The sequence below is a fragment of the Falco cherrug genome, chromosome 1 (genome assembly GCF_023634085.1).
Source record: "Falco cherrug isolate bFalChe1 chromosome 1, bFalChe1.pri, whole genome shotgun sequence".
NCBI lineage: Eukaryota > Metazoa > Chordata > Aves > Falconiformes > Falconidae > Falco > Falco cherrug.
The window spans coordinates 46,485,848-46,509,717 of record NC_073697.1 but is presented as its reverse complement, the minus strand read 5'-3'; the positions used below and the strand labels follow the sequence as shown (position 1 = coordinate 46,509,717).

The following is a 23,870-nucleotide window of genomic DNA, read 5'->3' as shown; positions in this document are numbered from 1 at the left end:
ACATAAGCCAGCATGTTCTTGTGAAGATACACAACTTTGCTTGACTATTTGTAGTAATTTAGCGTTTTCTACAGTTGCTGTATGTGCCATGTTGCTAGCAGAAGCATTTTATCAAGGGCCATACCACTCCATACTAGGAGGAGTTAATGCTGAACAACTTCCTAGCCTACAAGGTCACTTAATTTATTGATGTGTTTATTGTAACTAGCTTCAGGAGACAGCAATTTGTTTGTGGCTGTTTAAAGAGCATATGTATATATTTTACACACACATATATAAAGGCTTTTTAGTACCTTTTCCCCTGTGCTCTGCTTTTGGAGGCCTTGACATGGGAGCATGTTGCTGAATGGTGATTGTCATCAGGACTGAAGTAAAACTGTTCAAAATGCTAAGTAGCAGTTACAAGGTTATGAGGTTCAAAAATTTGTTGCATGACCCTTTCCTGAAATCACACTTTTAGTGAAAACTACCTTGATTCTTTTGGAGTATTATTTTTAAAATCATGGGTTGAAGGTAAACTCAGACTTCACTTACATACTATTAGCTACGTAAATTGCCAGTCTCCTAATGGTATCAGATTTTTGCCAGTATATGATTTCATACAGCTAGAACCAGATGTAGATCACTTTAACATAGGCATGCTATGTAAGAATACTGGCTGAGGAAAGGTTTTTAGTGTTGGGGTTGTACATAAAAATTGCTTAGACCCCCCCTTTCAGGCACTGGGGTGGAGGGGAGAAATCACATGGCTTAGGATATAAATGGAGTTTGTACAGATTCTTCTGACTTGCTACAGTTCCCTTCACTGGCATCCAGCCATCTCTCAAATGGGTATGGACTTGAGAGTTAATCAGAAGTCCTTTCTTTGTGATCACTGATGTTTAAGGACAGAAAACTGTTGTGTTTCTATGGCCATCTGGTGTGTAAGGGAAGGGTGGATGGGCAGATCCTAACAAGCCTCATCCTGGCTCTTTTTGCCATCATCTTCTCCAATTGCTTTGAGTCTAATTCATGTGTCCCTATAGTCCTGTCATAATGCATAATCTAAATATGCATATGTGCTAGGTAATAAGGTGTGAACTTTGTAAGACAAGTAAGGTAGATTACACATTCTTGAATCTGTGTAAAAGTGCATGTGTAAGACTGAGTGCAAACGAGTGAGCGTCCTTGCCCACATGCAAGTTAGATGCTTTAGTACAGTGCTTGCAGCAAGCTGCATTTTGAAGACTTCCAGATTTGTCGATGACATTCCTGGTTAATCACCAGTATTAATTTGTTCTCATGTTGTAATGTATTTGCAGGTTATGCAACAGCCTTAGGGAATTGAACTGCAAGTTGAAAGCTTAGTTTTTACTCTTAAACATACTTGGCAATAGCTCTTAAATTTACTGCGACAGTTACAGTATATGTTGGCTTTTGTCCACATGCTTTATATGGCCACTGAAAGTACCACAGACTTTGATTCTTTCCTTTGAACAGCTTTATTGAACTTCTCTCGGTTGAGGCAGACTGTCCTTTGAACTGTGTCCTGTCAAAGTAGTACAGATTTGGAGCTGCTTTTTCCCCTTGAGAGGGATAGACCACTCGGCACATTGGTTGGTAGCAGCCACTGAGCTTTGCCTGGCAGATAGGGTGCAGTGGTTGCTGCTGGGTGTATGGAGATGCTCTTCACCAGGAGCAGGCTTCAGCATCCTGGGAATGGCCTCACTGTATCACACTACCAAGTACCCTTCCATCTACCTGGCAGCTTGTTGTACTTGCTGTTGGAAGTGCTGTGCCCTATGTTCTCCAGTGGAAAAAAAACAAAGCAGTTAAGTGGAAAGAAGTATCCCAAGGGCTGCTAGTTGGACAGCGCTGTTGTATTCCCTTCACACTCTAAACTTATTGTCACATAATGCCAGTGCCAAGTGAACATTATTAATCAATAATATTGATTGAAAGTTTCACAGTCCTCAAGACCTGGCTGGAGCCCATTGTAATGGCTGTATGTCTGTCTGTCTTTGCATGCTTGTAGAATTAATTTTGACCTATATGTGACACTGTGCGATTTATTCTTGTTTTTTGCTGCATGTCTTCTACTTCTCAGGAATTCTTGACTTTGCACTCCAAGCCCTAGTAAACCAGCTTGCAACCCTTACTGCTGCTGCCCTTTGCAAAGAGTAATAGCTCCATGAGCTCATATTTTGCTGCCTTGCTCTAAAGCAAGATTTCTTAATCTGACACAAATAACAGTACAGATTTCAAATACCTGTGCTACTATTTTGGGTAAAAAGGAAACTTCTGTGAGTCAGGAGGACAAGATGAATATGTTGAACTTAATCAGTATGCAAGTACCCAAAGCCTTGCTTCCCTCAATTCAAGGAACTGGCAACCCTTCACTCTCCATCTTGTCTTGCAGCAGGGGCTACCAGTATTATATCCCATACCAAAACCAGAATATAAATGTAAGCTTGAAGAGGTAATTTAAGGTTTGGGGAGCTTCTGACTGGGTGGCAGCTGCAGCTTGAAACCCCTCATCTTGCAGAAGCAAGGTGCTGGCAGCAGCTGCTTGTGATTTGTCTCCCCCTCTAACAGCAGCCTAGCCTGACAGAATGTGCTTGTGACAAAATACCTGTGCATATTAATGATGGTGAAATTTGGCAACTGTTTCTCAGAAAAGCACTGCCAGGAGTATGAACACTTTTCAGATGGCTTAATGCAATTAATGATCAAGTTGTTTCTTTCCAGATAGTAACCTGTTTTGTGTGAAATGCTTTGCCCCTGCATTAAAAAAAAATCTCCTCGATTCTGTAACTGAAGACAACAACGTTTACTGTTGCATCAGCCCAAGACTGTCCTTAGCAATTTGATTTCCAGACCATGATTAGGAAGACTGCAGGATGGTAAATATTTGGTGTGAACTTTACATGTGCTTTGGTTTAGGCTCTGTGAATTCTTTTAAATGGGCAAGGAAGAGGGAACTGTGTAGAACTATGCTCTTGCCGAAGCAAGGGAACAAACTAGAAAAACAGATGGTGCTAAAAATAGTTCATTACTAAGGTCTAAATATGGGTCTGATTTTTTTTGCCTTACAAATAATGCAGTTATAAATCCTGCTAGATATCAATAAGTATTGAATTAACTCTAAACTGCTGAGTGTTACAGAACTTTCTGGCAGCTTTCCAAGTTGGTGTTGCCCTTCATTCATAGGACCAACATTTAATTCCTTAACAGGGGAAACATGAAGAATTCATCCTCTTTGAATTGAAACATAGATGCAGGGAGCTTGAATGAGTAGCTACAGGGTAAGGCCATCCCATTGCAGTGGAAGGAGAGCTGTGCTTGATGAGTTCCTGCTAGGTCGCAGCCAGGATGAATCTTTCTTTTCTGCAATGCATGAACAATCAAAGGCTCCTTTTTTATCTATTGTTGCCATGGACGGCATCCATTTAAAGTTCAAATTCCAGGAGGCTTGGGAAGAACGAAAGGAGATAGGAGTAGGCTGGGCTAGGAGATGACAGGCAAGCATCAAATGTGAGCTGAAGACAAGCCAGCATTTTGTCCTGTGACAGGATAGACCAGGCTGGTGGTACTGTTTTGAATGGATGCCTGGAAGTTTTTTTGGACTAGTGAATGAAACTCTACAGAGATCAGGCGCAGAGAGCATCTGGCATTTTGCTTTCTTTGCATCAGCAGAGTGGGTCACAATGAAATTAGGCCTGAAATGGCATTTAATGAAGTGAGCCCTAGTGCTGGAAGTTCCCTGTGCTTTGACAGTGAGGGAGTATAAGCCTTGAGGATAGTGAAGGGAAGGAAATATTAAGGGTAGAGTTGTGTCCCCCCCCTTTATAAATGGCATTCTGTAACAAATGTCTTGCAAATAGCTGGAGCTTCTTGGAGCTGTTCAGAACTGCTGCTTTGTCATACCTGAATCTCATTTTCTATGTTTATAGTACTTTTGTGCAAGCAATGTGCTAATAGGAGGAGGCGGCAGCTTAATATTTATTGCAGTTTTGCTTTTCCTTTCTGGCAAGTTCCTGTATGTACAAGTAAGTATGTGATGTTGAAAGAGCTAATGAGTACCAGACCAGCTGCATTTGACATTATGAGAAAAGGGGCATCTATTAACCCACAAACCAGGTTTCAGCCAGCTGTGGATATTTTCATTTTTAATTACTTAGCCTGTCATAAAATTGGATTATGCTAAAATTATTGGTGATGTTGTTCAGAATACAATAAAATATTGATTTAAGAGCTATGGTTCAGTGTTATATTTAGGGTACTTAGAGTTAATGTGCATAAGCTGTGCCAGAGGGTTTAAAGAGAGGTGAAAGTACTTTTCTCAGGTTTTACCATCTGGGTTTTGGCAGGTGGCAGGGGATCAGTTTGTTTTTTTTGTCTTTGCTCTGAATTGCAAGAGATTGTGGCTAGCAGAAAAGTTGAGTAGTGTTTCATCATTGAGATGGGAACTTCTTCCAGATCTCTTGGCAAAAAAAAAAAAAATACCAATGTATTTTTTAACTTTATTAGAAAATTAGTTCTACCTCTTAAGTTTAACTTTGGTTGATTTTTGGGTGAGGAGGTTCTTTAAATATTCGGTATTCTTGTAATATATTGATCAAATTAATAGGTTGGTGTGTCTTTGTGGTACCAGAACGGAAGGACTACTTTAATTCTGAAACTAGGCTTTGGCCTTGTATACTCTGAAAATTCTCATGTGAAACTTCCCTTGCTTTTTGACAGTCACTTCCTGACTTGATGCATCATCTTCTGAAAGAGACCTAAACCAAATTGATTCACCTGAGGCTTTTCTCTGCAGAGAGGTTTATTAAAATCACTTTGAAAAGTCTTAAGTTTAACTGTCACTTTGTCTTTTGTTAGTCTTGCACTGCATAGATCAGTTCCTGCTGCATGTATATACTGGTACATAGCTGTGATAAAAGCAAAACAGATGTCTCCAAACATGTGAAAATGAACTGATTTGAATTTATCTACATCAATTACTGATGTCAATTTGTTCTTCCATTAGGATGGGAAATACAGACTTGTTTATATGCTTTTTTTCAAGTATATACAAACTGAAGAGAAGTTTGTGTGGAGTTTTTAAAAGTTGTTAGGTGTGACTTTTAACAGAGTACAGTCATAAGCAGATATTTTCTGCGTAAGTGATCTGGGAGGTGATGGTTTAGTTTTAAGGTTAGCTGTAGAAAATTAAATAGCTTGACAGTACTCAGTTCTTTATGTGCTGCTGCTGATACGTGCTTCTGCAATAAAAATTGAGTATTACCAGAAACTGAATTTTAAATAAATGAGACTTCTGACAGCTTTCCTGACTTCAGTTTTCATTATAGTAGTAACTATGTGACTAAAACTTAAAAGGCTTTTATAGTATGCTAGGAAGCTTGCAAGCTGTGGTAGTATAAACAAACTTGAGTCTTGAAAACAATGTGTACTACTTGAACATATAGCCATCTGAATGTTGCAAACTGATTTTATTATGAAATATTACAAGAGAGAAGAAAACTGAAGTTAGCTTAACTGTATGGTCCAGTTGTAGTGTTACCATAATGCTTTGGGATTTTGAATGTTGATCCTGTCTTACACAGAAGTTGTGTATGCTTTGCTTCTCTTCTGCTATATAAATCTATGATGTATTTTAAAACATGCATTGTTGTTTTTTCAGTGCATGTGAAGGATAGAGGGCCACATAAGTCAGTTGTTTCCTGACTTAACTTTTTTAAAGCATATTGAGCATCAACTGCTGAAGCATTGTCAGCTTTGGTATTTTGACCAATAAACAAACTTGTCCAAATTGTGTTTATCACACAGAAGCTTTAGCACAAGTTGACTCAGTATTAAAAGTATGTAGCAGGCTTGCCATTTCCTGAGCGACAGCTTCAGAAATGTTCAGAATGGTCCAAAATCAGATCCTAAGCTAGAAAAATGCATTACATGTATCATTGAAGGTGAATAGTGCTAATTCTGTTCTTTCTAAACAAATGTGTTGTGTTCAACTTCATATGTCTCTGGAAGTAATTAGGGGCAAGAGTCCACCTACAGTTTGAGTTAATGCTCCCACAAGAACTTATTGTTGTGATTTTTGTATTGAGTTGAGCAAAAGATTGATAACAGCACTTGTGCTTTGTCTGCGTGTGTATATACCCATGCGTGCCTGGGTGCACTTGTATAACAAGATCTTATGGCTTTGTTTTGGACAAGTATTTCTGTAGTGGAAAATTGGTCTGAAGAAGGGGGAGCTGTTCCCAAGCTGAGGTAGTGTTTCCCTTACTCTCCCAGCCCCCTTCCCTGGCAGAGGTAAACTTTATGGCCCAATTATAGAATCCCTTAAAATGTTAGTTATGATGGAGTGCCAGCATAACCCAATAACATAGGTGAGGTTGACATCTGTCAGTAACTAATGAGGGCAGCCTTAGAATCAGGATTTGGAGTTTACTTCTCTAATTTCTTATAAATTTGACCCATCATTTCAACGTATTTGCCATGAGGATTAAAAACTGAACATGCTAGATTTTTAAGAGAAGTTGGTACATGGGTGTACTCTGCAAAAGTCAGTGCATATGTGATTCAGTTGTGAAAGTAATTGTTTGCAGCTCATAGCAAAGTCATGAAGGAATAAGACCCTGGCTAAGCTGCTCAGGAATAGAAGCTCCCTATAAAAATAGATGACACGTAAGTGGCAGGAAATGAAGCCAATATGGTCATGTTTTGAAGGCATAAGGGTCAGATTCTGTCCTGTGTTGCTCTGGTGCATAGTCGGTCAACTTAAACCCTGTTACTTGAGAACAGTTTGGCATGGTAAAGTAAACTTCAAAATGTGACTGATTATTAGGACTTTTGTGGAAGCACAGCTACAGCTTTTTCCTCTTCTTGTCTGAATGCATCTAGTTAGAAACCTAGTAAAACTCCTAGGTTTGGAGGTAACTTTTTTGTTTGTTTTTTCAGAGCTGATTGTAGTGTGCAAGTCTGTTAATTCCTCTGTCAGAGGAATAACGCATTAGAAGGCTTTGGCTACCCAGGGTGGTCTTTCATTTTGGATCCTGAATGCTGAGATGATACTGCAAGCAATAATGTCTTGTTAAACAGTTTCTTGTTCTGCAGCTGAAACATGTTAGTGTATGCCTATGAAGGGATGTGTGGCTCATGTTAATGATGTGTGTTTCCATATTTCCCGGTGTAAAATGCAGAAAACTAGATGCATCTTTCTAAAATCTGTATGAATTAGATACTATTTAAATTAAATCTCAGTAAAATATTTGTGTTATTGGTGAAGATGGTAATATGCACTTTGTTTCTTGTTTCTGGAGCCTGTGTTTCTTTCCTGAAAGGAAAAGTAAAAAGAAGGTCTTGAATTGGGGAAGGTGGAACAACTCTGGCAAAACATGAATCATTTCTGTTGGGAGGGAGCACATGCTTACATTGTTTTCCTCTGTGCCCTTCTACTGCAAAACCAGGTGTGTTCATCACCCCTGTATGAACACAAATGGTGCAGCTGTTTGTTCATCACACTGTCAGTGTAGTTGGCTGATGTGAATTTGCCAGACTGAAGCTCTTGAGCTTGTGCATTTCAAGCACAGTAAATGCCCAGTTCCATACTGTCCAGCTCTTCAGTTCATCCATAAGGTGGATAAATCCACTATCCATATTAAAGATGTGCTTAGGGTCAAGCAGGGTGTAGGAAAATAACTAGATGACGTGCAAAGATATTTTTTTCCCTTAAGGCAGAGCAATTGCTTCGGTCCTGCAAGAAACCCCAAACTGCAGCTGCTGCCTAAGCAATAGCAGAGCTAGAACCCATCTTCCAGGCCACTCTTCCTGCTATCTCTGTGCCCTTTTGAGTCTTTCCTGTGGTGCTGCTCTCCCTTTGAGGAAACCTCTGTTCTAATGCATCAGTGCATTTCAGACAAACACTGCAGCTGTATCTATTAGTTGTCTTGTTTGGCTTAATCTTCTTTCTCCCTGGCCAAAGTCTTGTACTGTATTATTCAGCTGAACAAAGCAAATGTCATTATGTTCCACTTTGTTTGACATGATATTGATTATCAGCCAGTTCAGAACAGTTAAATCTACTGTGTGAGCCTCTTTTGTAGTTAATGGAATAATTCATAGCATCTGTAGGTATTTATGCTTGCTGGGCTGGTACTAAGAATAGCTGAAACTTTTCCTACTTAATTACATGCAGGTGAAATAGGTAGGCCTGGTGTTTGTAGAATATAATTCCACATTCTTATAATAAAAAGCTTGCATGATTTATACTCAAACAGGAAAAGTAAAAGGTTGTAGTTCACAGATCTACTGAATTAGAAAATGTAAGATGCCAACATCTTAATTAAAATTCCATACTGTAAACTTTTAAAAATGCAGTTTAATGTTGGCCTGGGTTTTATATAAGGGGAAAATTGCCATGTATGTTCACCCTCTTTATGTTAGTATTGGTGGTGAAGCATATTCTTCACTGTATTACATGGAGTACTGTGTTAACTCACTTAGCTTCCATTTTGTCTTTAAAAACAAAGAAAAAAGTTAATTCCTGTGATGAATGGGCCTGGACTTGTAGAAGCTGCTAAGCCCCAGCATCTGTGTTTCCTGCACTAAACTGCCCTTATCTGACCAAAAAGTAATTTAGGAAGGAAGGAATGAAAAACGGCAGTAGTGTTTTGTCTGCTTGAATTCAGTTTGAACACCTTTTAGACTGACAAACTTTTCTTTAATTTGCTTAAATTCCTTAGTTTCTTCTGTTACATAATGTTGGAACTTAATTGAGCATGTGCAGGCTAAGCACATGAAGTGAGATAATTGTGCTGAGGGGGCCTGTGGGTTTTCTTCTCAGTTGTTTTAGATCTTTGCAAACCACTACAAGGCCAAGATGTAGAGAGGGTATTTAGCTTGTGTGGAAATTTAATTTCGTATGTGGAGTGCCTATTATGATTAATTTTTATGTCTGAATTTGGGGCAGGGGGAAGCAGGTGTTCAGGTTGAACTTAATCTGTGGTGGTAGTAATAATCCCTGCTGTATTTGGGATCTGCCATGCCTGGGACTCCACATGTGGCTGTTTGGAACTTGGTGTGATAAGGATCATTTTAATTGGATCCATTTTAATTGAATCTTGTGAAGTTTCCTAGCTAAAACAAGTAGGCTATTGAAGGTCTGAAGACTGCAGTGCATGAGTTACCAAAATCTCCCCACCGGTGTGGGTGACCAGTGTGTGTGGACTGCAGTGGTGCTCAGGCAGAGAACTGAACCCCCAGCACCCCCCCAGTCTTTGTGCATTTTGTTTTTCTCATTTGTATGCTTTAACTATTCCAGTGGCTTCTGTCAGTTATCTCGTGTGATGAAGAGCCTTGCATTCTTGCGTATGTGAGTATAATTAGATAGATTCAGCATTTCACTTGAATACTTCTATTTCATTAAACCATAGTATTTTCTAACTAATAGCACTAAATAAGCCATATTAAATCACAGGTTCTTACAGCTCATAATCAAAACTTACAAGGATACTGTGGCACAAATTAGAATGTAAGTGTAAAAAATCTAGGTCAATAAATAGATCAACTTTCATGGCAGACTACACCAGAAAACTGCATGCTTAAATCTAGAACAGTCTGGCTAGTGCAAGATGAAAGCCTGTTACTTCATGATGCTGTTTAGCATCTGATGTGAAATGAGCTGATGTCGGTTTACTTCTCTTCCTGGGCACCTACATCTAAAAAATTAAAATAACCTTTGAAGATACAGCAGAGACAAAGCACTGAACAACTTTCATTTCAAGTCATAGCCATATCGCTGCATGTCAGCTTGGATAGATTTTTAACTAGGTTTTTGGCTTTACCTTATTTGACTACAAGAATTGCAGCAGTAATTTAATCTCTGATGTAAGGAATGGTTATTACAATTAAGAGTCTAATTAAATGGCAAAATAGTAGAGGTTCTTTGTTCTTTCTCATTCATGTCCAGTATTCCATGTTTTTTCTACTTCCTAGTTATAGATGATGAAATGAACGTTGCCTTTTTGAATATAAAAATACATGTCAAATTTCCAGGAAAATGAGGGATAACTGCAGAGCTGTGAAAAGTAAACAGCATTTTTTATTCCCAGAGTGAGTTTGATCAGAGATTAGATTTTGCCCATGAAGGTGTCAGGAATTTTCTAGGGATTTGATTGTTTCCACGAAATACATAAACAGAAATGTTTTTGTAACTACTTGGCTTGTAGCTCAATGCAAGAAAAAAAAGGCTTTTGATTTATTTCAGATGTATAGTTTAAAAATCTGAAATGGTTTTTGACCTGAAGTATTTTTTTTAGACACTTGAATTACAAAACTTAATGTGTTTCTACACCTTTGATTTCTCATTTGAGCAGGGAGAAATTCTTTCCCAGTTAACTTTGTTTTTTAACTTTTAAGAGTGTATTAGCAAGCTTCAAGCATGTAACACTATGAAGAACACTGTTGTTTTCCTCCTGTTTCCTCTCAACTGCAAGCTTCTTAAAGCTAAGGGTATCTGTGAATGTGGAAGTGTTCACAAAATGCTCAGTGCATTTCAAGACAGAAAAGTCAATCCAGTTGTCAAGAGCTTTACTCCACAGATAGGCTAATAGTTTGTTATATAAGCATGGCATTTTTCTTACTGTTTTTCACTTACGTGTAGTAGACGACACAGGGATGAGGCATGGGATGTTTTTAAATCTGTACAACCAGCTGATACTTGTAATGATTTATAATAAACACTGTACATGTCTCTAACTTGAACTGTCACAGGTAGTGGTATTAATGGAAGTAATCAGATGTGTGAAGTGAAAATTCAGTTTATAGGGAGGGACACTGTTCTCATTATCTGTCAGTCATGTGTTGGCATGTTCAGAAGGCAGTTTTCAAATGTGATTCACTGAGCTCCTTAGGACCAGCCTTTTGTGACAGTTCATTCTTACAACTTAAAGTCCTTCCTTAGGTCTCCCTCTTAGCTTCATTAAATAAAGTTCCTTCAATGTAATGGATTTGTACCATGGATGGACTTTATTGCTGAAGCTAAACTGTAACCTCTTTGGGGACTGGTTAGCGTCTGAGATAAGAACTCATCATGCTGTACTTGGTGCTTCTGATCTAAAACTTAACTGTGGTGTAAGATACCATCAGTAGAGGCATTTGGTTTTGAACCAAACCATAAGAAACATTAAGTCCAGGAAGTGAAATAAGGACCTGTGAAGCCCTTAAAAGGGAGAAATGCAGTGCCTCTAACTTGCTTCTTCCCTGTCTCCATTGACTGCCTAGGTACAGGGAAGCGATGGGAAAAGCTGTGTGTTGCTCCGCGCTCAGGCTGCCTCTTCAGTGTTTTATGCTTAGACTGGTTGCTGATGTTCCAGGAAGTTGCAGGATCTCCTCCTCATGAGGACCACTGCATCACCCACAGCTTTCATATCACTGGTAGAGACCTTCACAGTCAACAGTACCTCTTAAAGGAGAATCTCCTGTGTTGTGCAGTCATAGGCAAAAGTCTCAGGATGGGACAGAAAGCAAGCCAGATAACTAGTCTAATTAGTCTGATTTCCCTCTCTTCCTAAACCTATGGCTTCACGGGGCAGCTCATCATGTTGTGATGAGTAGTGCTGAGAAGCAGTAGGATGAACTTAGGGCTTCTGGTGGTTTCAGGCTTCCTCTGTTCCTTGCTTTGTGCCAGCTGCTGCAGCTGCACCTCTTCAGAGCAGCTGTATCTTCCACCCCCATTCAAAACTGAGGGAGAAAATGGGTGGACTTGGTGTGTGATGGGGGCATGGGGAAGAAGCATGAGAACTGCTGCTCCTATTTTACACTAGGTTTTCATGCACATAAATGACTTATTTTCCCCTTGACTACTGTAGCAAATGCTCTAGTTTTGTTGCTAAAACAAAAACAACCTTTTTATTGCTTTTTATATTTGGAAAGTGATGTATTATGGGTTTCTGAACTAGAGGTTTAGTAAAGAGTACAGACATTAGCTTCCTTTCAAGCTACTCTGGCCCTTTCTTGTTTGCTTTGTATGGCGAGGGTCTAGAGAGATTTCTTTTATTTCCTTCCCCACCATTGTTTTCGGTACAAAGTTGTGGGTTTTTTTCTTAATATTCAGACATTTTATCGCCTCATTTCTTTTAAAACTCTGAGTTTCTTTTTTCTTTTTTTCATCGCACAAAAGAATACTTTTAGCTGATTGAGTTCTATCCATTGCCAACTGTGGACTCTTTTGTCTTGTTTAGTCCAGCATCCTTTATAAAATGAGGACCATTGAGCAAGTACTCGCAGGCTCCCCACTGAGCACAATTGTGCTTGAAAGGTGTGGTACTGTACCAGTGTAACATGTAAAGCTGCAGTTCAGAGGGCTTGAATGCATTGCAATTTCTACCTTTTGCTTTGTGAAAGAAGTGGGATTGTGCTGTGAGATAATAAATCCACCTATTTTTAGTTTGGTGAGGTTGTGACAAGTGGGTGAACAAAGAACCAGTTGAATGCACTTGCTGTTGTGTTGAAACCAGCTAAAAGTTCCCATTCAAGTGGTTTCAGCACAGTACAGCTAACAGGCAATTTTCCATTTATGTACACAAACCTTCTAGAAAGACAGCTGTGTGGTTGGATTAATTTCTAGCAGTAAATTGAATAAAAGATATTTTGAAGGGAAACTCAGGAATTCCTTTCTAAAACACTAAAAGCAGAACTTTCAAAGCTTTCCTTTATTTGATCCCTTTTCTTCCCAGAACTTACTGTAAGATTTAAAGAACTGAAAATATTGCCCCCTATATGGAGATACACAATGGGAAGTGTGTTCTTTTTCAAAGCTATGAGATAGAATTGGGATTAAAATATCCTTTAACACTTCAAAAATATACTGTTTTGCTTTTAAGTAAATATAAGAGAAATTCACACCTCTTAGTCATAAAAGAGAGCTCAAATGTTTGTACTTGAATAAGTGGTGAGCTGTACAGAAATGTTTTGAAAACAGGAATGTATTTTATACCAAAACTGTTTTCATGGGGGAGTGAATTTCAGAAGTAGAAGTCTACTTGTTCATGCAAGGTTATCGGTTTTGTTGGTGCTAGTCCCAAGCAAAATTGGATGTGGGTTTTAACAATATCTAACAAAGGCTTTGGTGAATCCCTCCTGCAGAACTATGGTCAACAGTCTTTCCCTGCCACACACACATGCCCCCCCCCGCGCCCCCCCCTGCGCCCCCCCAAAGGCTGATCCTGTGATGCAGGTCTTGGCATTACATAAATCCATTCTTGTTCGTGTCTGTCCAGGCAAACTAGATTATCTCTTATAGATCTGTCTGGCTTGAAACCTATAACTTGTTAATTAATCATATAATATAAAACATAAGATACGAAAGTTGAACAAGAGAAGGGCTGTGTGTAGTACAGGTATAACAAACCTCCGACCAGTAGTGAAGAGTGTTGCACTGAGTGTCTTTGTGTGGTGCAGGCTTGGGGGATGCTGCTGCAGTGTCTAACCTGTGAAGAGATAACAGTGGTCAGCCACCATCTCATAGCAGTGCTGCTGTTTGCTCCTCAGCCTTGCTGTGCTGCAGCTGAACTCCAGAACTAGAGTCTTTTGCTTTTTACCTTTACCCAAGCTTTCCCTCCAACTTCCTCTGCAGATTGGATGTAGGGATATCCAAGGAACTGTATGTGGCAGTGGGTTTGTCTGCAAGATGTTCCATATATAACACCCTAAGGGGTCAGGCAGATCACTTCATGTCAGTGAGGTTTCCACACTCTCCTCTCCTTCATCCAGTTGCATAAAAGTAAGGCTGTGTAATTCAAATTTTTTCTGAATTTGTGAAGTTTGGTTTAAAAAACACCCAAAGATACTAGTGAGCTGCTCATGTGGCTGCTGATGTGCAGTGGTGAAGCCTCTGGAATAGAGCATAACTGGGAATGTTACGGTGTTCCTGTTTCCTCCGAATCAACAAATATGGAATACTTAAGAAATTACAGACTGGGAGAGGAAGCTGAAAATGGGTGTGAAAGTTCCCTGTGGATGTACGTAAGATACTGAAAGCTAGCACGACTTTATTCTTCTGGCTCTTACCACCTCTGAGAGGAACCCTGACTATTTCACCCTCCTCTCGCTGTGTGCTTGTGAGACGTAGAATTTAGAAGTTTCTTACTTGTTATAATCAAAGTTCAACTGTCTGTATAGTTCTGTTCTTTCTTAAATGCTGTTTCTGGATTCTAGTCAAGGATCCTTTACATGAGCAGCCAAGGCATTTCATTCCTTTATCTGGGGAACAGAGGTAGCACATTTACTGAGGTTTTCTTTTCTTTCTCCTTGGTCTAAATAAAGGTGAGTGCCCCTGTTTTTAATACACTTCTCATTTAAACAGAATTGCTCAAACTTCTGAGCCCTTGTTCAAACAGTACTCAAATGTAAGGCAAACTAAGCTGACTTTGGAGCAAGATGCTTCCGGTAGAAGCTTGGTTTTCTCCTGTTCTGATGTTACCTGAATGTGCCAGTTGCAGCTTCTTGCTGAGGTGATGCCGAAGGGCTCATTGTCTGCACGCTTGGGAACTTTGAGAAATTAATTGTTGACTAGGCTGCAGTGCAGCTGTCTGACCTAAATGCTGATGTTACCAAATGTTATGCTCTGGATTTGCGAAAGCCAATACATCAAACTGGACATCTGTAGCTTCTCACATAGTTAAGTAAAGCTAGGGGTTTGGATCTTTCTGCATAAAAAAGGGGACTGGTAGTTTGGTAGTTTTTCTCACTAGTGGGGATCTACATAGGCAAAATACCTGTGCAAAACTAGATTGTGTAGGAAGTAAATAGCATTCTTCCTTTTTCTGTGCCCCTTGTTGTTTCCAGGATTACTCTAAACATGAGGCACTCTGATTTTGAGTACGTACTCTCAATCCATTCAAGAATTTAAGGAATTTATTCTGCTCCTCCTGTACAGTCATGGTTAATGTACTCATGTTTCTCTTTTTTAATTGCAGACTTTAAAAAATTCCAAAAGTCTTTGCTCCCTTGACTATGAAGATGATGATGATGACACACAAATGAAGACAATTGTGTCATCCCCATGTGACTCAAATGATCTTATGAACATCATCACCCCCGGTTCCAGTCCAATGAAAGAACAGCTGGATGAAGTAAGGCATCATGGGTCATGCCAAGGTAGCATCAAAACAAGGGATTATAAGAAAGCAGCTGCAGTATGTGAAAGCGATGAGGACACAAGTGATTGTGAGAGCACCGAAGAAGGCATCTTTCCTCTAGACTGTGGGGACTTGGACCTAGAGCAGATTGAAAACAACTGAGACTCAAAGTTGTGTGCTAGAATAAGAGTTGTTCTAAATTAAAATGATAGAGGATTACCTTTGCCATGCATAATCCATGTCCCTGAATCTCTGTATTGCCTATGTTGGGCCTGTGTTAGAAGAAATGTTTCAGGTGGGGGAAAAACGTGAACCATTGTTACCTGTTTAGTCTATTGATCAATATGTGGATGACAACAAAAAAGTAGGAGGTTAAATGTTATTTTGAACATTAAGGAATAATTTTGATTAAAAATTTCCTAACAGATATTTTGCATTTTTATGGCTTTTACAGTTCTGGAGAAAAAGCATCTCTATTTTGAAATGAATTTTCAGAAGGGCATTCTATAAAACTAAATCTGTCTACAGTGATTCTGGTGCGGGTATATGTTGCTTTTGTTAAAGAGCTTAATGTGAAAAGTGAATTGCATAATGAAATTGGTAATAAACCTTCAGATAGTACTCTTAAATACCTGGTTGACAACTGGTCCAAAATACTTAACTGCCATCTTCAACAGTGTCTGGTTAAAAAACCTTCATAACATGTACAAATGTTCTTTTCATACATTCAGGACTTTTTGATCAAAATATGGTAGTGACCTTAAAGGTTAACATTTTCCATTATTTTACTACTTGAATTGTTTTCTAGCCTGAAGCAATGCTAATCTAGGTGGGATAAAACTGCAAGTAGCTGCCCACCTACTTGGTCATTATGTTTTCTGTGGTTCAGAAGAATGTACAAGAGCACTTGAACTTTTAGACAGGGACTTCGTAATGATCAGTTCCCCAGGAGGTCATCCCTTCAGCAATACTAGAAGGAAAATAGTCCTTGAATTAAATAAAATGACATTTTGCTTTGCACTTTTGTCTGCTTATGAATTTTACTAGTGGAAATTGTCTTCTGTAGCAGATTCTGTAATAGGGTACTTGCAGAATGGTGTGGAGGGCAAGGGCAGATTTCTGGTCATCTAAAAGTGACATCAAGTTAGTCTCAGGAGCTGGGGAATAACTCGTGCCGGATCCCAAAAGTCTGTCTCAGTGATTACATATGATGTAGTCATCTCAAATGTAAAACTGTATTCATTGCAGACTATTGCAACACATAATTTTGTTAGTTCTGCTACAATAAGGATTTTCCTGAGTAAGGGGGAAATTAATCTCCAAGTGGTTTTAAATTGAATAGAAATGGGGAAGCTTAGTTTATGGCATTTCAGTGCATCGGGTTAGTCTTAAATGAGCCAACTCCTACTGTAGCTTGTGCCATAAAACCAAAATACAGTAACATATTAAGTCAACTAATGGAATGTGATTAAAATAGGAAATAAGTATCTTGAGGCATATGACAAAGGCTGTGGCAAGGTATGACACAGGCTCCAGCCTTGTGATTAGGGTCAGCCTTTGATCATAAAGAGAATTGGCCTTTAATTACTGAACCAGCTTACATAACTCAGTATCTATACATAACCTTAAAAGTTTGGGTAGCCAGTAAGAAGCTCTAAACTTTTATTTTCTTGCTTTTGTGACTCCTGCTGCATATACAACTACGAGTGGCAATGATCTGTGACAGTAATACTGGTATAGGTGTGTAGTAAGATGCAAGAACACTGCAAAGACTTGCTGCATTCTTGATATGTTAGTATATACTGTGTAGGAGAAAGCAAAGCTGCTCACTGACAAAAATTATTCTCCTTTTTCTAGATTAGTAAATAAAGGATTTGCTGTTGGAGCAAAGACTTCAGGTCCTTTAGAAGCTCCTGCTAACAGTGTGCATCTCACCTCACAGGTACTTGCTCAGGTGTAGCGTGGAGCGTACAGATGGTGGCATACACATCCACCAAGCTTTTTGAAATAATCTTATGAGGATCGCTATTCTTGCTGCTCCTTCAAGAAACAGTTAATTCAAGAAGTAGTGAGGTACAGCCAGTTCCCCTTGTGAGTAGATGGGGAAATGCATTATAGTGTGGTGATCAGTCATTGTGGGTAATGGAATAACCCAGCTCCCTCCTGGGCTGCAATTACTAGTTACAGAACTCCCCACTTCTCTTTGTATATTCTTCTTAATTGAGCAATAGAGGTAAGTAAAATTGAATCAGCTTTAATGCTGGATTGTAGCAAAGGCCAATAGTACAACTGGGATCACTTAGAAGCTAATTTACCTATTTGAAAGCACTCTAGTTAAAAGTGTAGTGGCATGGAATGAGATGGCTAATGTGGCTCTTCTTCCCCCAAGGAAGGCAAGCTCCTCCTAAAAGAAGATACCTCCTTTTATTCATGCCCTCTGAGGTAACATGTGCTTTGTTCGGGGGGGGAGCGCAACCAAGAGCTGAAGCTGTTGAAAAGATGAGGGTAGAGCAAAGGCAAGAGTAGAAGACCAGGTGATATTTGTCCTAGCTCTGAAATAGCCTAGCTGTGATCTCAGTGAATTGACTTCTGTAGCCTTAAAGGTATTTAGGTTCTCCGCTTACCCTTTGTAGGTGTGCTGTTTCCAGTCATAGTCAGTCATGTTCCCACCCAGATGCTTAGGGTAGGAGGGGTTTCCTGACTGAAGGTACAGATACATTTGGTTACGGTAACACAGGACTTGGTCTCCTGGTTAGCCAGCTATTAAAAACTCTAAATAGCCCTTTTGTGGAAACAGAAAGGAGTCGGTTTAGATACTGAAGAGCAAGTTTCATGAAAGTAGGAAGTTGTAATTATCTACTTTAGACTCTTACTAGTGGGTGACAGGAGAATTAGTTGAACAGCTGTGCAGTAACACTGGCAAATGAAGAAATCTGCTGAAAGGAATCTGTGTACTTTGTCTACAGATGCTAATGTAATCCCCTTATGAGAACCAAAAGTAAAAGAAATTACTGGTTAAAACTTAACTTCAGCTGGGGCAGGCTTTGGCTTTGCATCCCCTACAAGATCTGAAGTCCTACTCTGAAAGAAATCTTGATTAATTTGGCTCTTTTGTTGCATTTGATTATAGGATAAAATCCATCGTGGCTGTTGGGCAAATACAGAATGTGGTTTGCAAAAAGGGAAAGCATGGTTTCAGAGATTGAATTGTATTTGGAAGTGGGCTGAGCTAGGCTGTAAGCAGCTCTGCTCTGGGAGTGGTTTCCTTCCGTCTTGCACACAGTGTCAGAATGGAAGACTGTTGCACGGGGTTGTGGGAGTTGCTCTAGGTCACTTCTTTCACTTTTATTAGCAAGAAGTAGTATGCACATTAAATTTGCAGTCAACAGGAAGCTGGACAGATGTGAAAGATAAGATAGCATTAGAATTCAAATTAGTCTTGGGAACTTGTAGAAATGGTTGTGACACAGAGGAGATGGTGAGGAAAGACAAGATCCTTTTCAGCAAAGCGCTAAATTTAGATTGGGTTAAACAACTGCGCAAATTCAGAGGTGCCAGCTAGTTAGTATTATTTCAGCTAAGGAATCTGGTAGTTTGTCCTGCCTGGTGGTAGAAGAGCAAACTTCAGGCTAAGGTTCACAAAGGGTGATGTGTTTGGTGAGACTCAGTATGATCCTGTGCGGCACAGGAGCACCCGTAAGCATGCGGCTCGAGATGCTGCAGTTTGGACCAGAGTGTGCAGTGGGGAGCGGTATGACTGAAATCTTGAAAATGTGGGAAAATGCACTTGGTGAGGATCCACTGAAAGAACTGAGTCTGAAATCCTGTGGCAGACTTGGCTTAAATTGCGGTTAGGAGAAGTGATAGTTTCTTCTAAGGTCAAATGTAAAAAAGTAAGGATAGGAAATCACTGAACAGATGTGCGGGGAGATGGTAGTAGCTTGTCCACAAATGGAAGTCTGTTAAGAGCAAGCATCTGTCGGGAGCAATAGCTACATTTCGGCTTGCTTTGGGGCAGGGGAAAAGGCTGGCTGACTTTGCACAGTCCTTTCCCGTCCTATTTTCCTTTGGGTCTGTGCGACTTGGGTCTCCAAGCAAGCCTAAAAGTTACAAGGTAAGTAACTGCTGGAGGAAGGAGTGTGGAATATAATCTGGCAGGGAAAGCACTTTGGAGCAGAGCAAGGAGCTCCCAGTGCGTGGTTCAACCTGTAATCTATCGATCCTATTCAGAGTCCACACTTGCTACAATATAGGCCCCTACGTTTAAGCCTGGGCTAAGTCACCTTTCTGAAAGGCGTAAGTACGTATTTATCTGTATCCACATCCATCCGTTCTGGTGAGATGGTGCCTAGTGAATTTACGTTTACTTTCAAATTGCAGGTAAAGATGCTGATTACCTGTTGGTGTAAAGCTAGCCTCGGCAGAACCTCTGAAAACACATGGATTTGTTGGAAAGTCCTTGGTGGTGGTTGGCAGGTGTCGGAATAATTTTCCTCCATCTGTTCACTGTATTTATTTTGCAAACTATACGGTGTTGATTTTTAAAAGTACTGGAGTATAGATCTGTGTGCTTGCATAGTAAGCTTTCACAGCAGGACTCATCCTCTCATTAGAAATCATCCACTGCTGCTCAGCAGGTCACCTGGGATGTTTCCTTCAAGGCCTTGTCTTTAAAAGAGGCGAGCTGGCTGCATTTGTGGCACGTGTTGCATGTGCTCACCCTGCAAAGGACCTGGTCCGGGACCTGTGGGCTGCCACTTCCACCATGTCTCTGTACCTTTTGCTCAGCATTGTAAAGGGACAAGCATCAAATAGCCTGGATCTGGGACCCTGCTGCTACGCCTGCTTGTCCTTGGACCCCTTGGTGGAGCTTACACCTTGTTTAATGCACACAAAATGCAGTTCTAGAGGAGCGTTGCTGCCATATGCTCAGCAGCCCATTCTGGTGTGTTTTCAAAGTGAGTTTTGACATCAGTTGTTTTGGAGTTCGTGTGTAATTAACATCATCCAAGTTACTGCTCCCACCACCATCTGGTCAGCACAATAGTCGTTGGTATACTGAAAGCTGGTGTTTACTAGGGGAGAATGAGGGTGCTTTCACTATCTGCAGCTTCTTGGCCCCATCCAGCAGTACTGCTTTTATGGGGTTTTGCTGTTGTAAAATGACTCTGAGATCTATGCCACAAGTGGTTTGAGACGGGGAAGTATTGCACAACTCTGGGGAGACGAGTTTAAAACTTCCTTAGAGAAGTATTTCACTTCTTAAACTCTTTAAAACCCAAACCATAAGATTAAATTTTTTATGATGTCTCAGTTTGGACAAAGAGTTGTGGTGTCCTGATTCAGGTAAGCTTGTCTGATGTGAGTGATGATGTGAATTGAAAGTGAGGGCTATTCTGTTGAGTACTTAAAATTTGTGTCCCACTTTTCAAAACAGACTTGGCTGAACTCCTTCCTGCAGCAGCGTAGAGTGAGAACATTATTCCCAGAGCACTCAGCTATGGACTGGGGTGATGTTCAACTGCCCCAGCTGCCTTCTCTTTTTTTTTTTTTTTTTTTTCTTTGCTCTTCTTTGCTATATCTTACAGCTACTCTGTGTCAGGTGAGGGTTTGAGACACTGTCTGAATGGGTTTCTGGAAGTGTCAGGGCTGTGCCTCGTGGCTTGGTAGCTACAGCAAGGGAAAGGTCAGTGCTGTGGCCCTTACTTGAGATGTGTGTGGCAGCAGTGGGATTACTTAACAGAATACGGGGCTGCTCACATCTCAGGGAAGCAGATACTCCATTCTCTTGCAATTCTCATGCAGAGGAAGAGGGAGATCTCGCAAAAAAGAGACGGAGGATGTCCCTGTACTGTCTGCACACAGCTTTTGCTTTTTTGCAGCTAGTGATGCGTCAGTCTAGCATACAACGACCTGATTTTGCTGTGTGACCCTGCTTTATCCTCCCAACAGCTCTTCCCGTGCACTGAATGAGATGTGTTCCCGTGGAAGATGGAGGATGCTATTACATGAATGAAGAATCTTGCATAATGCAGAAAGGTGCACAAGAGCAAATTATGAGTCTGTGGGCCACCTTACATCTGCTGTTCCCTAATTCTGAGGGACTTAGCTATTTCCATCGCCCCCTAACACGCAGTTTTGAAAATGTGTGACAGCTTCTCCACTGAAAAAGATAGGAAAATATTCTAATTCTCCAGATTTGGTCATCAGCATTGTCATGATTTTAAGACCCACAATGAAGTCATTCACTATGCAAGCTAACAGCCTACTACTTTGTTTATTGTCTGATAATGTGGATCCATCAGAGGGGAAATGAGATGTGTGTTTTGCAGATGTCTTCATAGCTTTTTACTTACCAAGAAAGCAACGTCCATGCCTGGGGAGCGTGGCTTTTACTCTGGACTTTTTAAGTCTGGCTATTAGAAGATGATTTAGTTCTGTTTTCCCCCTCCGACCCATTAGTATCCCTAATGCCTCCCCATCCCCATCAAGCTGTTCTCTCCCCACTGCTCAGTTACATCCATCCTCCTCTCTGGAAAATCATGTCCAGAGCTGGTTTGTTGGAAGGGTTTGGATGGTGTGTGGGCTACCTGGGCAGCAGCAGGGAGCTGGGACTCTCTAAAGAGCTGAGATGCTCAAGTCTCAAAGGTTGAATAAGACTTTACAAACTGGTGTGTTTTTCTAGACCCTAAAGCAAGGTCAAAATTGGATGAAGTTTTATAGGAATCACAAACACTGGTTTGTGACACTAGCTTTGTGATGATCATGGTAACCCTGACAAAGTCCCTGTAGATGCTGAGGCTCCTTAGCTAGGTAGTTGGTGGTTTGTTTGGTTTTTAATTGAGCAAAGCATAGATTTTTTTCTCCCTTATCTTTGTATGAAGAATGTTGAACCAATTTAGCTTTTTTTTTTTTTTAACAAATGGAAGGAATCAACCCAAAGCAAATACCTGACATGGAAGAATTTCAGCCTGAACATCTTTAAGTCATTGGAAACAAGTCTAAAATCAGGATCTTGTGATGGAAAATGTTGGGTGACCTGATCTTGAGGCTCTTCTCATGTAGGGCAAGGTGAGTGTGTCTGACTAGTCTAATGTAAGCGTTCTGCTTTCAGATGTCGTTATATTGGAGTCTATATAGGGCCAATGAGAAAATGAGAAAAACAGCAAAGAGGAAAATTTGAACAGAAAAAAAATACCGTATGGGAGATTATTATTTAAACCAAAAGGCTTGTGGCACAATGTCAGAACTGTAGCAAATGCAAGTTGTCCTACCCTGGCACGCTTCCCCCCCCCCCCCCCCTTTTTTTTTTTTTATTGTCTGAAACACATATTCCTGCTAAGGGAAGGCATTTCTATCAGTCTACTTTAGTCACAGCTAGTGGGAATGGCTGGGATAGTCTTTAGGTACCAGTCTCTTGAGTTCTCACCAAGAAAAGTTTCCTAAAACTATTGCTTTTCAGGAAAAGAGTATGATTTTAGCCCATAACCGGGAAAGGACTGGGGCTGTGAGTCTTGTTTGTGCATACACAAAGCTATCTAGATCTTGAACTCCTGAAGATGTGTGTATCTTGCATAGTAAGAGCAGCTTAGAATGGGAGGAGTGACCCTAGAGCTCTCAGACAAGAAAAGAGTAACTCCTAAACGTTTGGGAGTTTTTTGCTAGTTAATTTGTCTAATGCTGCAATTTCACACACTCTGCTATTCAAAGTTACACCTGTTCCTAAATCCACTTGCAAATGGTAACATCTAACCTCAACCTCATTTCCACATCCTCCTTTCAACCTCCCTCGAACTAAGGGCTCTGCCCCAGTTATCTGCTTTCATTTTCTTCACCTGGCAATTTGTATACCCGAACAAACTGAATTGGTGGAAAAGGGCTGAGCTGGGAGTATCTCAAGTGCTGCTGCGGCTCCCCAGCACAGGAGATGCCTGGGTGGGGGGGAAAAGCTTGAATATGCAAGTGGCGCAAGCCAGACGTGGGGACAAAAGGGTGATATAATCCATTTTGCGAATGGCCAGCTGTTCGGCTGCAGGGCTGCCCTGCTCGCCTTATGGATAGTTATGCAAATGAAGGGGGGGCACAGGAAGGCAGCTGGGCCACCAGCCGAAGCTGTAAGCTGGGCTTTGTAACATGGGCTTGCTCGTTAGCTGGGCCGTTGAGTGCACCAGTGATGCTTCGGGATGGGGTTTGCCTTTCGCCAGCTGAAACTTTACCTTCAGCCCCACAATGAGGCATGCACGAAAGCTCCAAGTTGTTTAAGGAGCGAGTGGGGGAATTCGGAACCCCAAGGTCTGCGCAAATGGCCTTTGTAAAGCAGTCTGGGTAACTCCCCCTGCCCATGGCCCTGCTCCTCCTCCCCTATACCCCCATCTCTTTGGTGCAGTGATGAAGGTTTTTGTCTGAAACTGGTCACAGAGGTATAAAAAAGGGTGATCTTTCAACAAGCAGCCTGGCTCTGCCACAGCGGGCTGGCTAGCCCAGTGTTGTTGCCCTCATTTTCATCTCTCCAACAATGTACTGGGGTCTGTGGGGTGGTGGACCCGCCCGTCCTTATTGCCCGGGTGTCAGATTTGTTCTGCAAGGGGGTGGAAAGCTCCAGGTTCGCACTTTGGGTGAGAACTGGGTGGGTTGTGATGCAGCCAATGCTGGCTGGCTTCGGCCCAGCTCCTATGGGAGGCGTAGGGGTTTCCAGCATGGGGCTGCTGCATCCCGCTGCTGGGCTATGAAATGGGGTCTCAGATCTGG

General features: G+C 40.8%; 1 protein-coding gene and 1 long non-coding RNA gene across 2 annotated transcripts in view; both read left to right on the top strand.

The window, feature by feature from the left end:
- The window catches only part of FAM53A (family with sequence similarity 53 member A), a 74,057-nt gene extending 57,915 nt beyond the window's left edge, over window positions 1-16,142 (top strand). Inside the window, exon 5 of the mRNA XM_055702512.1 lies at window positions 14,961-16,142. Coding sequence (XP_055558487.1) covers window positions 14,961-15,284 — 324 coding nt within the window. The 3' untranslated portion in view covers window positions 15,285-16,142. The remainder of the gene's footprint in view (window positions 1-14,960) is intronic.
- Window positions 16,143-17,552: 1,410 nt separating this feature from the next.
- The window catches only part of LOC114017880 (uncharacterized), a 59,115-nt gene continuing 52,797 nt past the window's right edge, over window positions 17,553-23,870 (top strand). Inside the window, exons 1-2 of the long non-coding RNA XR_008730376.1 lie at window positions 17,553-21,161; window positions 22,052-22,193. This is a non-coding gene — a long non-coding RNA (uncharacterized LOC114017880). The remainder of the gene's footprint in view (window positions 21,162-22,051; window positions 22,194-23,870) is intronic.